This window comes from Adiantum capillus-veneris, chromosome 13, assembly GCF_014529385.1.
Source record: "Adiantum capillus-veneris isolate H3 chromosome 13, ASM1452938v2, whole genome shotgun sequence".
In the NCBI taxonomy this organism is placed as follows: Eukaryota; Viridiplantae; Streptophyta; class Polypodiopsida; order Polypodiales; family Pteridaceae; genus Adiantum; species Adiantum capillus-veneris.
In genome coordinates this window covers 37,955,303-37,969,871 of record NC_140943.1, presented here as the reverse complement: position 1 = coordinate 37,969,871, position 14,569 = coordinate 37,955,303, and the positions used below count along the sequence as shown (strand labels likewise).

The window sequence follows — 14,569 nt, the reverse complement described above, 5'->3', positions numbered from 1 at the left end:
ATAATGATCTGATAGATTTTTACACGACTGTATCGTATTTTTATGTTGTGTAGATTGCTTAAAGAGCACATACTACCAGCTGACAATGTGATGCAGATTCCCGAGATGAAGCAAGAAAGATTTTGCGAAACTTGGGGATGGATTACAATTCTATCCACGCTTGTCCTAATGACTGCATTCTTTTCAGAGGGGAATACATAGACATGGAGAAGTGTCCGAAATGTGATTCCGAAAGAAATATCGAGTAGATCTCCACGGGACAAAAATTCCACAAAAGGTTTTGCGACATTTTCCTCTGCTTCCTCGCATCAAGCATTTCTTCGAATGTAAGTCCATGGCCGCCCTAGCATCATGGCATGAGGAGAATAAATCTTCGGATGGTGTGCTACGAATTCCTGCAGATTGCGTAGCCTGGAAACATATAGATGGAACATGGTCGGATTTTGCCAGGGAAGCTCGAAATTTGCGCTTAGGCCTGGCTATGGATGGCGTAAATCCATTTGGTCAAAGATCAACATCTTACAGTGTATGGCCCGTTGTCATCGTCAACTACAACATTCCCCGTGGTTGACTACGAAGAAGGGGCACCTATGGCTAAGCTTGATTGTGCCAGGGCGATATAAAGTGGAGAATATGGATGTGTATCTTCGTCCACTATTGGAAGAGCTACAACAATTGTGGATTGGCATAGAGGTGGTGGATATGAGCCGACACACAGGACGACGGAATGCTTTGATCAGAGGCATTCTAATGTGGACCATGCATGACTATCCCGGGCTAACAGAATGCTCAGGTGATCTATTGACACTCCTCACTCAGACACTGTAAATCTTGTTTTTTCCCATAGTTGATCTATTATCATGTGTATACATGCAGGGCTTCAAACAAGCGGATACAGAGCATGTGTCACATGTGGACCTAGACTGAATGCACGTAGGGCGCCCTCACTGAAGAAGCAAATCTACGAAGGTCATCAAGCGTATCTTCCAGAGAATCATGTGTTACGCGACGGCTTTTTGGGAAGAGAGCCACCAAGGATGTCTGCACAAGCATGGTTAGAGCAGAAGGAGATGTGCGATGACGGATTGCCTCCAGGGATGAAGAGACTATCTCTATGGTACGAGTTACCATACTGGCCCCGACTCATGATCAATCACTTGCTCGATCCAATGCACATATTCAAGAATGTGGGTAATCTACTATGGGACCATCTGACCGGCAAGAAAGATACTTTGGGAGCCAGAGTTGACCTTAGAAATGTGGATCGTATGGAGCAATATTGGCCGCAAACAGCGTCTGATGGATCGATAAAACTCCCTAAAGCACCATGGATTTTCACAGGAGCCCAAGAACGCAAAGTAAAAGAGACCATTCGATCTTTGCGGACCCCCACTGGCGTAATGCACTCGCTCCGAACGTGTTTTACTAAAGAAGGAAAGCTTACCGGTTTGAAGTCACACGATTGGCATAAAATGTGTCAGGTACGTTCATAGTGGACTTTAATATCATTGCATAAAATGTGGACTTTAATATCATTGCTGCACATACTTTACAGTTTATTTTACCGGTTGCCATTGAGGGATGTTTGTCTCTCGACATCCGTAACACAATCTACAAACTTGCAAAGCTGGTGCAATGAATCTCAGAAAGGAGATCAACGTAGACTCCATACCATTCGCCAAACTAAATGCTGCGGAGCTTGTGTGCATGTTTGAGAAACATTTTCCTACTACCATGCTAACCATTCAGGTGCATCTTCTTGTTCACATAGTTGATGAGGTGGAAATAGCTGGCACAGTTCATTCCAGATGGATGTTCTTCTTAGAACGTTTCATGAAAACGCTTAAGGGATATGTGCGTCAAAAGGCACGTCCGGAGGGTAGCATGGCAGAAGGTTGGTTGGTATCAGAGTCCCTAGTGTACATTGGAGAGTGGCTAGACGGATTTGATAAAGCCCGGGACACGCTATGGCGAACCATAGATGATGAGCGCATATCTGGGATTGTCATGTGCAATCTCGGTGTTGAGAAGAAGATGACGGAAGATCTAGAGGCTAAAATCAACCGATTTTGCATGCTTCACAATCCAGTGATGCAAAAGTGGATTTCACAATATGAGGATGCAAAGCAAGAGCGACAAAGGGCACGAATCGAGTGGAGACGGGAAGACGACCACCGATGCACTATCCGACGGTTCTGGAGAGCCTACCAACCTTCATGAGCTTAAGATGGTTGCACAACCAATTGAAAAGCGCACAACAATGCGGTGACGAAGTGACTGAGGAAGAGTGGGAGTACTCTCGGGGTTGCGCGACCAAGGTAAGTTTGCAATGTACGACTAGCTAGTGACTTTATTTCTAAACGTTTGAACGGCCACTCATAATCTTTGTTCGTTGTAGTATAAGTCATACACAACAGCATGGTGTAAAGGTCGACATTTTAGGGTGGAACGAATCGACAAAAAGCGTTTTACTCAAGATTGTGGAATCATGGCAAAATTTGAACAGTCTAGTCGACGACGTTCCTCTGATGCAGATCCTGTGGTGGCGGAACTCACTTACTTCGGCACGCTGCAAGAGATTTTGAGGATCGATTACAGAGGATTTTTTGTCGACTTGTTCGACGTGCAATGGTTCAAGATAATCATGGAGGGTCGCAACGCTACTGTGCGTAGAGAAGAGTCTGGTTTTCTTGAGGTGGATTCTACTAAGAAATGGACTGACCTAAGAGACACTTTCGTACTACCCGAGCATTGTGAACAAGTAAGTATGTAAATAGTTAACATCCCCCTTTTACAAGCTATGTGCTTGAAAGCTCTCATGTAAGTTATGTGGCTCTGGCAGGTAATATTTCATCCTACAAAGTCTACATCAAACTGGTGGTACGTCATAGAGGTAGCCCCTCGTAGTGCAAGGACGTATGAAGGCTACCATGTGCCAATCACAACGGCATCAATGGAGAAGATCAGAGAAGATGCTCAATCAGAAGCCGCTGCGGTGGTGCGAGACGAGCATCAAGATGCTACTACTCTATATGGGGTGCATGCAGAGGAGCTACAAAATGAAACAGAGGATATGTGTTTAAACGGAGAGCTCTATATAGATATAGGAAGTTATGCTGAGTTATGCGAGGATGAGAGAGAGATCTCTTAAAGCCACAAATATTGTATTTGAACAATTTTGCTCCGTGTTGTAAAAGCTCTGGCTCTCTAAGTACCTTCCATGGTGTATAAGGCTCTTTTCTACTCGCGCTCACATCTTTTGATTGAAAATTCTGAGTTTTCGACTTGCCTCTTCTATCACTCAATTCATTGCGTCATTGTATTTATATGCGTCATTACGTCATTGTATTTAATGGTCTTTGCGTCATTGTCTACTCTATTCATTCAATATTAAGTTTAAATATTCGTGTGTTTAATGCAGGTATGGATGATGAGGAGTTTCTTTCTTCTTTGTCACCGCAGCAGAGACAGTGGTACGTGGAGCGTCATCGCTCTGGCGCATCATCGCGCGTTCCTACTCCATCCGCATCTCCCTCTCTTTCGGACAATTCGGCGCGCTCCGAAGCTTCGACGTCGACGAGACGAGCTTCACACTCGTCTAGACACCGGCGCTCTAGTGGTGGCGGTGGCGGTTGTTGTGGGGATTCCGCCACCGATGCCTCCGCACCGCCTCGTGTTCGACGAGGCTCTTTACCCTCCCCTTCTTTGCCCGGCCCCACACCAGCCACAACATCGCCATCTACGCCAGGTTTTGCACGGCTGACTGTTCCTAGCAGCTACACACCTCTACCTACTCCGCCAGGAGCCACCCCACTCGACACTCCTCGCTTCGGGGCCCAGACGCCGGTGGAGACACCTGACGTCCGTACCCCCATCGACACGCCGCTAGAGACCCCTGTCGGGACACCCAGGTTCACGCGTCACCGGCCAGAGGGCTTGCCTTACTCCGTCGACTTCAGCGGCGGCATCATCATGGATGATGACGGCAAGAAGGTGATCTCGCGCATGCATGGTCTTTGCTCTCAGCTGTTTAGACACTACATACTAAACAAATGGAGTGAAGTACCAAGTGATTTAAAAAACAGAGTCATCAGCATACTTCATGATGAGTTTCGTGTTCCAACACGGGATCAGCGCTTCAATGAAGACCTGATGAAGATTCGAATGCGCGAATACTGCAAGCACAAGCGTTCCGAAGTGAAAAAAGCAATCAAGCATGGGTAGAACAGGCCAGATTGGCTGGCCAAAGAAGATTGGAAGAATGCGAAGAAAGCAGCGCGCAAGAATCCCAAAAAGTGGAAGCAACAAAAGAATGCAGCCAGAGCGCGAGTAGAGGCAGGGAGCTCGCACCACTTGGGGAGCGGTGGATAGGCATCCTTTGAGGCCGATTTTGTAAGTGTTTTCGCATTGCTCTTTATGTTCGATAGTTTAGGGTTTATGAGTTTTTAAATTCTAACATAATGAAATCTTTGTATGTTTTGACAGTGGTCGATGATAGGACGTGATCCCACACCGTACGAGCGCGAGTACGCAGGCAGGAAGGGCTTAAACGCCCTGATGGACATTCTCAGTTCTCGCGGCGGCATGGTTAGTATTAGGGTTTACTCTTTTCTATTTTTTGTATTGTTTTATAAATGTCGTTATATGTTTATACTTACTGAAAGCTGTCTTATTGTCTTTTTTTGCAGAATCCGATAGATACGCCGCTTGGACGCGATGAGACGTCTGACTAGACGACGTCAGTTTAGCCGTAGCTAGATAGCATTACTTTAGGGTTTCTCATAGCTTATGTATCATGAGATGGATTTTATACGTCTTTTTGAACCATGTATATTATTACATTTGTCATCGCAGTTCATTTTGCCAATCAATTCTTTATGCCTATGATGTTGTACAATTGTCATTATTACATTTGCCAATCAATTCATTTTGCCTATGATGTGTACAATTATCAATTTTACGCTTGTCAATTTTGCAAACAATGCATCTTTTGGGTGACTATTTTGGGTCTATTATCTACCCTTGCACTTTTTTTAAAAAGTGAATCAAGTACAATATGCTTGATGGGTGGCAGGGCATTTCAATGCCCTGTCACCAAAAAATATTTCTCTCGGGCGTCGCTATAACCGTCGCTATTTATGGATCTGTAGCGTCGCTATGAGCGTCGTTATAGACTTCTGTGTAAACGTCGCTATAACCGTCGCTATGAGCGTCTCTATATAGCGACGCTCATAGCAACACATATAGCGACGCCTATAGCGTCGCATATAGCGACGCTCTCGTAGCGACACTATTAGCGACGGTTTTAGCGACGTCGGGGGTTATAAAAACCCAGTGTATTTCCGTCGCTAACAGCGTCACAAGAGCACACAACCTCTTGTAGTGATACTCAATGTGTTTAGTGTGTGTGTGCGAGTGTGTGTGTGTGTGTGTGTGTGTGGGTGTGTGTGTGTGTGTGTGTGTATGTATGTCACCTCTCTCTCTCTCTCTCATCTATCTTGATTGGTTTTTGCAGGCCTTCACATTCAACTCTATGTGGTCCAAAGGACTTCATTTTCGAACCCACAAGATAGATGAGCATCGAACCACTCACGATAGTGGAGTTATGGGAAACTTTGACATGATAACACAAGAGGTGAGGGAATGTGGAACAATAGAGAGGATAATCAAAGTGGATTTCAGAACATTTCACAAATATCTCTTTGACTGCTGATGGTTTGCAGGTGAGGTTAAGAGACATGAGAATGGACTCTATATAATAGACTCCGGGCAATTTCATCGCGGGAAGACCGACAACTTGGTGCAACCTAGTAGTTGTGAGCAGGTAAAGTCCATGTGCAACTCACTAAAACATTATATGATACATACAAAACTACATTCATGTTGTTGTTTTCTCTATGACCTACAGGTGTTTTATGTGCCTTGTATGTATCGAAGACGACTATGGTATGTTATTCCAGTCACACCACGGAGCAGATCTATCTTTGCAGGTACGAACATAGAAGATCCCACCATACCATCTCAAGAAGACGCCAATGACGATGATGCAGTTGAGGTTGAGGAGAACCAACCATTCCCAATAATCAACCATAGTGAGGAGGAGGACGAGGATGGAGAGGATGATGATGATTCAATAGGAGAGGCTGTAGAGGATGAATCAATAGATTTATTTGTTGATTTAGCTACCATGGGGTTGGACATGGATGTAAGCACTTGTAGAGATCTCTTGGAGGATGAAAATTAATAAATATCTTTTGGATTTTGACTTCTTTCTCTACTTATGCTATACAAAAGGGCTATTTGTTTATGAACGCAAAACAATACAATTTTGATCATCGTTCGCTTGCCATTTCCATATGAATGTATAGTTGACATAAGATTTTGAGGTGGAAACAAAATATTTTTGTTTATAGAATCTCATGGAGTACAAATGAGTAGAGTAGGAGAATCATACCAATAGAGGAGGCAAGCAAAGAGAAGAGAGGTACTAAAAATCCCAATGAGAATGGGATTTCTTACACTCCGTGCAAAAAGGGGGTGACAATACAATTTGATCATCATTCGCTTGCCATTTCCATATGAATGCATAGTTGACATAAGATTTTGAGGTGGAAACAAAATATTTTTTGATATAGAATTTCATGGAGTACAAATGAGTAGAGTAAGAGAATCATTCCAATAGATGAGGCAAGCAAAGAGAAGAGAGGTACTAAAAATCCCAATGAGAATGGGATTTCTTACACTCCATGCAAAAAGGGGGTACCAATTTCTGAAAAGTAACAAAATAGAATAGGATTTATAGAAAGGGAAAAGTGGGAGAGGAATCATGGGCCACGTGGATTCTCTTTTCCTGTTGCGGTAATCTGGGCGGTTATTATTGCGGTAATAAATGCGGTAATGCTCGCGAAAAATTCGAGAAACGCGCCGACGGGTCTGCACTATACAATCTCTCTCTTTCTTGAAGCTCTCTCTCTCCTCTTATGCGGTAATGCTGTGCGGTAACAGCAACATTCTCCCATAGTGATGGCACCGATGTTAGCGAGTCACCACATGGGACGTCATATTTTTCCGATGGGACGATGCTATAAACATTGTTTGAATAACATGTTTATAGCTTTGGAAATTATTTACAATAATTATTTCTCCAGTTGAGAGAAATCTAGGAAAGCTATGAGAGCTTTAAGATGAAGGTGTAGGGAATGGTCATCCACTGACCATTCCCTGAAAGAAAGGGCGACCACATGGCGACCGGCGGATGCCGGGAGCCATGGTGGGAGCACTTTCTTTCAGGGAATGGTCAGTGGATGACCATTCCCGGCCGTCACAGTCGGGGGCAAGGGGGCCATGTAATTAAGGGTAATGAGCTCGTGGCATGCTGAGGTGTGGGATCGAGCAATTCCTTGTGCTGACCTGGCCGCATCCTATTCGCGTGCAGACTGTATTGAACACTGCAATTCCTTGTGCTGAGTTGTCAGCAATCCAATGATTGCATGGCCAGATTCCACACAGGAATCGACAGTAAATGGACGGCATCGAATCTGCAGCCTCGACTACCATTCCCTGTGCTAAGTTGTCGGCAATCCAGTGCTTGCAATGCTAGATTCCGTACAAGAATGTACACTGAATGGACGGCTCTGATCTGCAGCCCCCCTGCCCCCGATCGTGACGGTAAGTTCTCGCTCTCTACTATGATGCAGTTCCTATAGTGGCTAATTAACCTTATAAGTACCTATTCCTATTTCTCTTGTTTTGACGTATCTACCTTCTCCCTATATTTTCTCTGCCTAATTCCCTACTCTCTCTTTCTCTACCTCTTGTCTACCTTGCACGGTTTAGAGATTTGATACTAAATCCTACCAAAGATCTCCTTTTGCTTATCAAAGCTAGAGTGTGTTCTCTATTTCTAGAGTTCCAATGCTCAAGCCAAATTAGCAAATAAGTAACAATGAATTTCAAACACCTATTTTGAGAAAAAATGTATGAAACATTAGATAGGGTAAAAGAGGGTTTTCTTAAACTCATAAATCTAAACTTTTTGGATGGTAATGACACCCACACAATTATGAATTTTGATTTCCGAGATGAAAAATTGAGCCAAGTGGAAATGAAGCCACCATATAGACTTATAGACCTTCTCGAAGAACATACATTTTTAATTTGAAATTTAGCATTGGATGCCAAAGAAGTTTAATAAAAATAAGGCATGAGAGGAAAGAGACTTTTGAGCTGTATTTATAGTTATCTACATATTCATACATAACCATATTAACCTAACGAGATTTGGTGTAACAAATTTAGTGAAAATTTTATGGCCTTGAAGACACTTAAATTGGAAAAATATAAAGTATTGTCAGTACCCATTACTATAATCCATTGACTGCTTTTTTTTAAAGAATTTTTATTAATGTGAATTAGGAGTGAGTGAAAATGTAACATCTTTCATTAATAGTAGTCAGCCTATTGCAACTTATAAATTCAGCATCAAAATTCTACAATATTATTTACCCAGTAAGAACTTCTTTATGCCAATGATTCCATTCTTTCATACAAACCGCCCTTTAAGACTACCTAATATTCTTGATGTTTGGCAATCGGAAAGCATCCTTCTAATTATTCCTTTGGTCTTTTTAATAACACATTATGTTTTTACTTGCTCATTTGATGAGCATTCTTATTACCCATCCAATTTATGATGTAAACACTTTGATATTTTTGAATGAAATCTTTGACTGGTATGATTTTGCTATAAATTATACATTCCTATCGATCGAAAAGCATCTTGGCCAAAACAAGTTGAGATTATAGTGTGTAGTTATAAGAATTATTTGAGAATAGGTGAACACTACATTGCCAAATAGTGTTACAACATAAGATGTAAGATAAATATGAAACATACAAAAAAAAAAATCATTGAAGTGATACATGCACTCATAGCATAGGAACATAGGTTGCCTTCCAAGGATGAAGGAAACTTGAACCCATCACCTGCAAGTGGTTAATTCATGTGATCAACTCTATTCACACACTCTTTATATGCAATTAACCATATTACAATATTGCATTCTGGCCATGGAAGAACTTCTCCAGGGTAGCAACCTTTGCATAGAGTCATCACAAGCATTATTTAAAATGTACTCGACTCTTAGCAAGCCATGCAATACACTGTTAGTTTTGTAAAAATTCAAGTAAATGTGGCGTTGTACCATCCAAACTAAGGATGAGAGCAAAAAGCAGGGCCGATGATGACACAAATGCACACGTAGCAACCTCTTGTTCTGCTTCAATGCCGGTGATCAATGTGCATATTTTTGTTTCGGCCATTTTGACTTTAATCTGGTTGTTTTGACAATATACATATACAAATTGTGTACAACAATAAGGTGCCTGCCCTCTTGTACATTGAGATTAATATAGAAGGGCAGCTACACCTCATAATTTTCGGGCTTTTGTGCAAAAGTTGGAGAGGCTGGGCCTGTCACAACAACAAGGCTTGGGGAAAGCTGAAGTCTGCTAGCCTTCGGTGAAGAGACATCCACTACTTTCTTCAGAGGGGGTGCCTCTTGTACAAGCTCTGGGTCATACTGCTGCACTGCTAAGACAGAGCACTGCATCTCCAATGGTCCTGCCACTGTTAATGCCTCGCCAACGGGGCCAAGCTCCGCATACTCCGCCTGCCTGCCAGAAAAGGGCGCTATCAACGGTGATGGCTTCCTGCCCCTCCCCACTATCAACAAACTCATCTCTTCCATCTTCCCTATAACCAATGCAGCCCTCACTGGATCGGAGACAGTCATTTCCTCGTACCTTATTGATTGCGCTGTACCTGCTTCTCCTTCATTTATCTGCCCTGTTAATGTTGCTTTCCACTTTGCCATAGCCAAGCACTCCTCATCTAGTTTGCTCTCCTGTGCTGAATCTAGTTCCGTCACCATGTAACTGAATGCATCGTGTCCGAACGAGAACTTCGAGCCAAAAGAGAACCCAGCATGAGCTGTTGGAACTTCGATCCCATCTCCCATGACATGGTGAGGCATGGGAGAAGCTCGACCATCTTGCGGCATTGTCATTTCCACGTGGTGCTCAATTGGGTCAGCTAAAACAAATCTATACACAGTCAGCCTCACGCCCGGGTGCTCTGCCATGCGGTAGCCAAGAGCAAGAGCTTCACGATCGTCGGGACCACCGTAAAACAGCACAGCAACATTTCGATTGACAGAGCTGGATGTGAGAGAGGTAATCCCTATGCCGCGATCAACAAGGATGCCCACAGAGCAAGGGGCATGAAAGAGAACCTTTTGTATAACTTGCCGAAGTCCCGTACTATGGCCCTCCCATGCTCCATCATGCATATTGGGCCTTGAATGCTTGTGGAAAGGAAGTACTATAATGGCGGCACGCTTGTCAGATGCTGTAACACATATATCTTCATGCATGTCTTCGAATCGTGCGATGGTGGTCATGGGGCGAACCATCACCTTGCTAAGCTGCCCGTAGGCTTCAAAGGCAACTACAATGTTGTCCACATCATAGTGTTGTTGGTCCCAGAATGGACGACCATTGCGACGTACCCGCTGCACCTTCATGATAGATGACGGGCGCTCCGAGAATTCAAGCAAATGGAGAATGAACATGTGAAGCGGGTGTCGACGTGTGCCCCGTGCAGCCTCCACAAGGTTGATAATGGCATGCACATTGGGCATGCCATGCACGCACGCAAGAAGCCGAAGCTCTAAATCTGCTGATGCTTTCTCATTGGGCATGTAAAGCATTCTTCTTTTGTAAGGCACTGGGTTTCTTGCAGGCTTGTAAAGTGCCATGACCACTGGTGTTGTGATGAAAGTGGTAAACAGAGCCATCAACACCATAATTGCAAAGGTTTCTTCATTTAACACCTGTGGGGGGAAAACCAAAAAAATAAAAGATGAATGTTAAGATGTATGCAAAACCCAATCAGAAAATTGTTGAGAAGTTCATCATCAAAGTCAAATAAGCCCAAGTTAAATTCTGAGTAGAAAGACACACATACTGGGAAATAAACACACTTTAGCAATGAAAATGCATGCATGCAAATATACAACCAAATATGCACACGCATGTGTCTGTGCAGAACAGAAAAACAAACACTATGATCAGTTTATTGTGAAAATTGTCTCGCCTTTCTGTCCTTGCCAATGTTGAGGACTATAAGCTCCACAAGACCTTTTGTATTCATGAGAAATCCCAAGGTCAGAGACTTCTTAATGCTCATTTTGTGGAGGTAAGCAACCAAGAATGTGCCCAATATCTTCCCAGCACATGCTGTCATAATTACAAGTAGAAGAAGACCACCCGACTGTACACCATGTATCGAATCTATGTTCGTTTTCAAACCACTCGTCGCAAAGTAGAGGGGAAGCATCAAGATTGTGACAAAGTCCTCGATCTTCTCAATAAGCAAAGCTGCAAAAGGCCCATCTTTAGGAACAATCAGCCCAAAAACAAATCCACCAAAGATGCTATGTATGCCAATCGCGTCTGTCACAAACCCTGCCGCAAGCACACCTGCTAAGGTTACAGCCACATACATCTCATTGATAGGCTCTTTATCCACCACTTGAGATGCAATTTTTGCCATCATTGGCTTCACTGCGACAAACATTATGACAACAAAACCAACACCACATAGAAGCACCCACAATGCGATAAGGGGGCTTGTGTTAGTGCCCGAAAGAGCCACTGCCAATGCCAAAAGAATCCATGCAACCACATCGTTTACTGCAGCTGCCGCCATAGCCATCTGACCTACATCTGTTGTGAGCAACCTCCTCTCTGCCAATATTCTCGCGAGGACTGGGAATGCTGTTATCGACAAAGCAACACCCATAAAGACGAGAAAAGGCGCAAATTGACCATCACTTGCTATGGTTTTATGCAAGATGAAAGAAACACCCACGCCTGCAATGAAGGGAAGAGAGATGCCGGCTGCTGCTATCGACATTGCTTGCCCTCCGGTCCGCTTTATTGCCTCCAGATCAAGCTCAAGGCCCACTAAGAAGAGGAAAAAGATGAGGCCCAAATCGGAGACAGTCTCGAGCACAGTTAAGCTCCGGTGAGGGAAAATGTATTCCATGTATAGGGAGCTTTTGCCCAGTGCAGATGGACCTAGCAAGATCCCGCCCTGCAGAAGCCAACAAAATTCTAAGTGAAACTCAACTACTGACTTACATATTTCAGTGACATATTTGGCTTTACTTGCACTGCATTCATGATCTTGTTGTATAGATGATCCAGTCAGCAGGCAGTTATAACAACCGCTCACTTGCATCTAATTCAATGAACTATATTTGGAGCAATGAACTTGCTTAAACTGAACAATCCTTTGATTAAACACTCTAACTTGACACAAAAACAAAAGAACTGCTAAACTTCTCTACATCCATTAACAAGCAGAAGCCCTGATAAGGAAAAACTGCTTACAATGATCTCGGCAATGACGCGCGGCTGCCGGAGAGGCTTGAGCAACACCGCGAGCGTGCGAGTGATCACAAGGACAAGGCATATCTGGACGATCAAGAGGGGAACAGAAAACTCGATGGGGTTGTCGCTTTGCCACACTCCGTTTGATGCGGCAGCCATGGCCTTGGGGCATGAGGCCGGGGTGCTGGCCATATTGTCTTCTTCGTTAGTTCCGCGGTGTGTGCGCGCTGCAAGAGATGCGACTCTCTCTCTCTCTCTCTCTCGTGTGGACGCTCTCTCGATCTGTGTGGATATAATATCTAACCGCAAGTGATGAGAGTGTGCATGCAGAGACGTAGAACAGGAGGGGCTCTCCTCTTGGTGCGAGGAGGAGGAGGCGGGAGAAAAGGCTGGCAGAACGTCGTCGACATGCAGAAAAGCGAGGGGACAGAATTATCGTGTGTGAAGCATGTGTGTGTTTACGAAGCAGCAGTAAGAATAGCGGTGTGACGGGTTCTTTCCATCGCTGTGCGTGACAATGCGTGCGTGTGTGTGTGTGGGTGAGTGAGAGAGAGAGAGAGAGAGGGAGAGAGTTTCAAAGAGGCACGTGTGCGCGCACACATTCCAGGGAACTCGGAAGTGCACCCTTTCGGAATCCGTTTGCACTGTCACTCGACTAATAAGTGCACACAGATACAAGGAAAGTTGGAAACGGCCTTGTAGTGTAAGGGCCTAGATTTAGTAATATGTCTGGTCCTTCTCTCTCTCTCTCTCTCTCTCTCTCTCTCTGTGTGTGTGTGGGGTGCTCGTTGCCATGAGCAATGTTTATGCAATTTATGTGTGCCCAAGTCTCTCTCTCTCTTTCTCTCTCTCTCTCTTTCTCTCTCTCTCTCTCTCTTTCTCTCAAAAAACGCAGTCGTTTTTTGACTTAGTACAGCAGTCAACTCTTTTGATCATAACTTTTTCATCCGAACTCCGATTTGGGTGATCTATAGCCTCAATCGAAGAGCACGAAGTCTTCTACGCATTGATGTAAAGACAGAAATTTTCAGAGTTATGAAAGGCGTTTCTGTAGCAGCATTTTCGAAGTGAACAGGTTCAACAAAATTGATTCTCATCTCCTATTTTACATACAATGTCTTCCGGCACTCGCAAGGGTTCTTCTTCTTTAACAAGGTCCACAATCATTGTGGAAAATGATCCAAAATCTCTTAAGTGTGGAGATAGCAACACAACCACCCAACCAACGACATCGAAAACCATGATCATGGCGTACTTGGTATCATTGCAAGAGACCGTAAACAAACAAGACGAAGACTTACGAGCACTTGCAATGAAGAATGGCACACTAAGGATACTTGTGGTTGAGAATGAGAATCTCAAGAGGATACTTGAGATGCAAACAACACGTTTAATGCAACTTGAAGAGGAAGTCAAGGAATGTAAACGCTCTCTTGTGGACTTGAATGCTTTGAAGGAGCGGATGAGCAAAGTAAAGCATGACCATGTATTGAAAGAGGAGAAATTTGACACTATGAGCCGGGATGTATGCGACATGAAAAATGTATGCACAAACAAGTCTTGGGCTGATGCATGTGGTAGCAATGTGGTTTCTAATTCCTCACTCATGCAATCTATGGTTCAAACAAAGAATGTTGAGAATGTGGATATGGAGGAGTTGAAGGAACGGGAGTGACGTTCCAAGAACATTGTTATTCGTGGAATTCCCGAAGAGAAGTTAGAGACACCTCCTTGTCTTGCCATTGTTATTGAAGATTTCTTCAAAACCCACTTTGGCATGTCCGGAGTTATGGTCTATGGAGCACATATAGTGGGGAAGCAAGGAGCTCCTCGCTCAAGAGAACGGCCAATTGTATGCACCATGCCGGATGAGACCAAGCGAAAGATTATCCTTGATAATAGTTGGACCTATTTGAGGGATACAAAATGTTTTGTATGTGAAGATCGCACTATTAAGCAACAAAATATGCGTCGCAAGGCATATGAGAAAAAGAATAATAAAAACAAGGAGATCTCTCATGAAGAAAATGTGCCCAAGGAGGAGGCAAGTCTCTCAAGCAAATAGGGATGCGTGACCTATGAGACCGAGTTACAATTGAAAATGTGCTTTTGG

General features: G+C 43.7%; 1 protein-coding gene across 1 annotated transcript; it reads right to left on the bottom strand.

The window, feature by feature from the left end:
* Positions 1-9,032: 9,032 nt before the first annotated feature.
* LOC147443830 (cation/H(+) antiporter 19-like) lies at positions 9,033-13,003 on the bottom strand. The gene is made up of 3 exons (XM_086527738.1): positions 12,457-13,003; positions 11,156-12,157; positions 9,033-10,892 (listed from the first exon to the last, which is right to left on the bottom strand). Exons 1-3 carry the CDS (start codon positions 12,646-12,648, stop codon positions 9,423-9,425), a joined length of 2,664 nt encoding a protein of 887 aa, XP_086383864.1. The 5' UTR covers positions 12,649-13,003; the 3' UTR covers positions 9,033-9,422.
* Positions 13,004-14,569: the final 1,566 nt, after the last annotated feature.

Coding starts and splice junctions, on each gene's coding strand:
- LOC147443830 (XM_086527738.1), bottom strand. CDS start 12,648: ATGGCCAGCACCCCGGCCTCATGCCCCAAGGCCATGGCTGCCGCATCA. Junction 12,158..12,456: donor GCGTCATTGCCGAGATCATT/GTAAGCAGTTTT, acceptor TGGCTTCTGCAG/GGCGGGATCTTGCTAGGTCC. Junction 10,893..11,155: donor ACATTGGCAAGGACAGAAAG/GCGAGACAATTT, acceptor TTCCCCCCACAG/GTGTTAAATGAAGAAACCTT.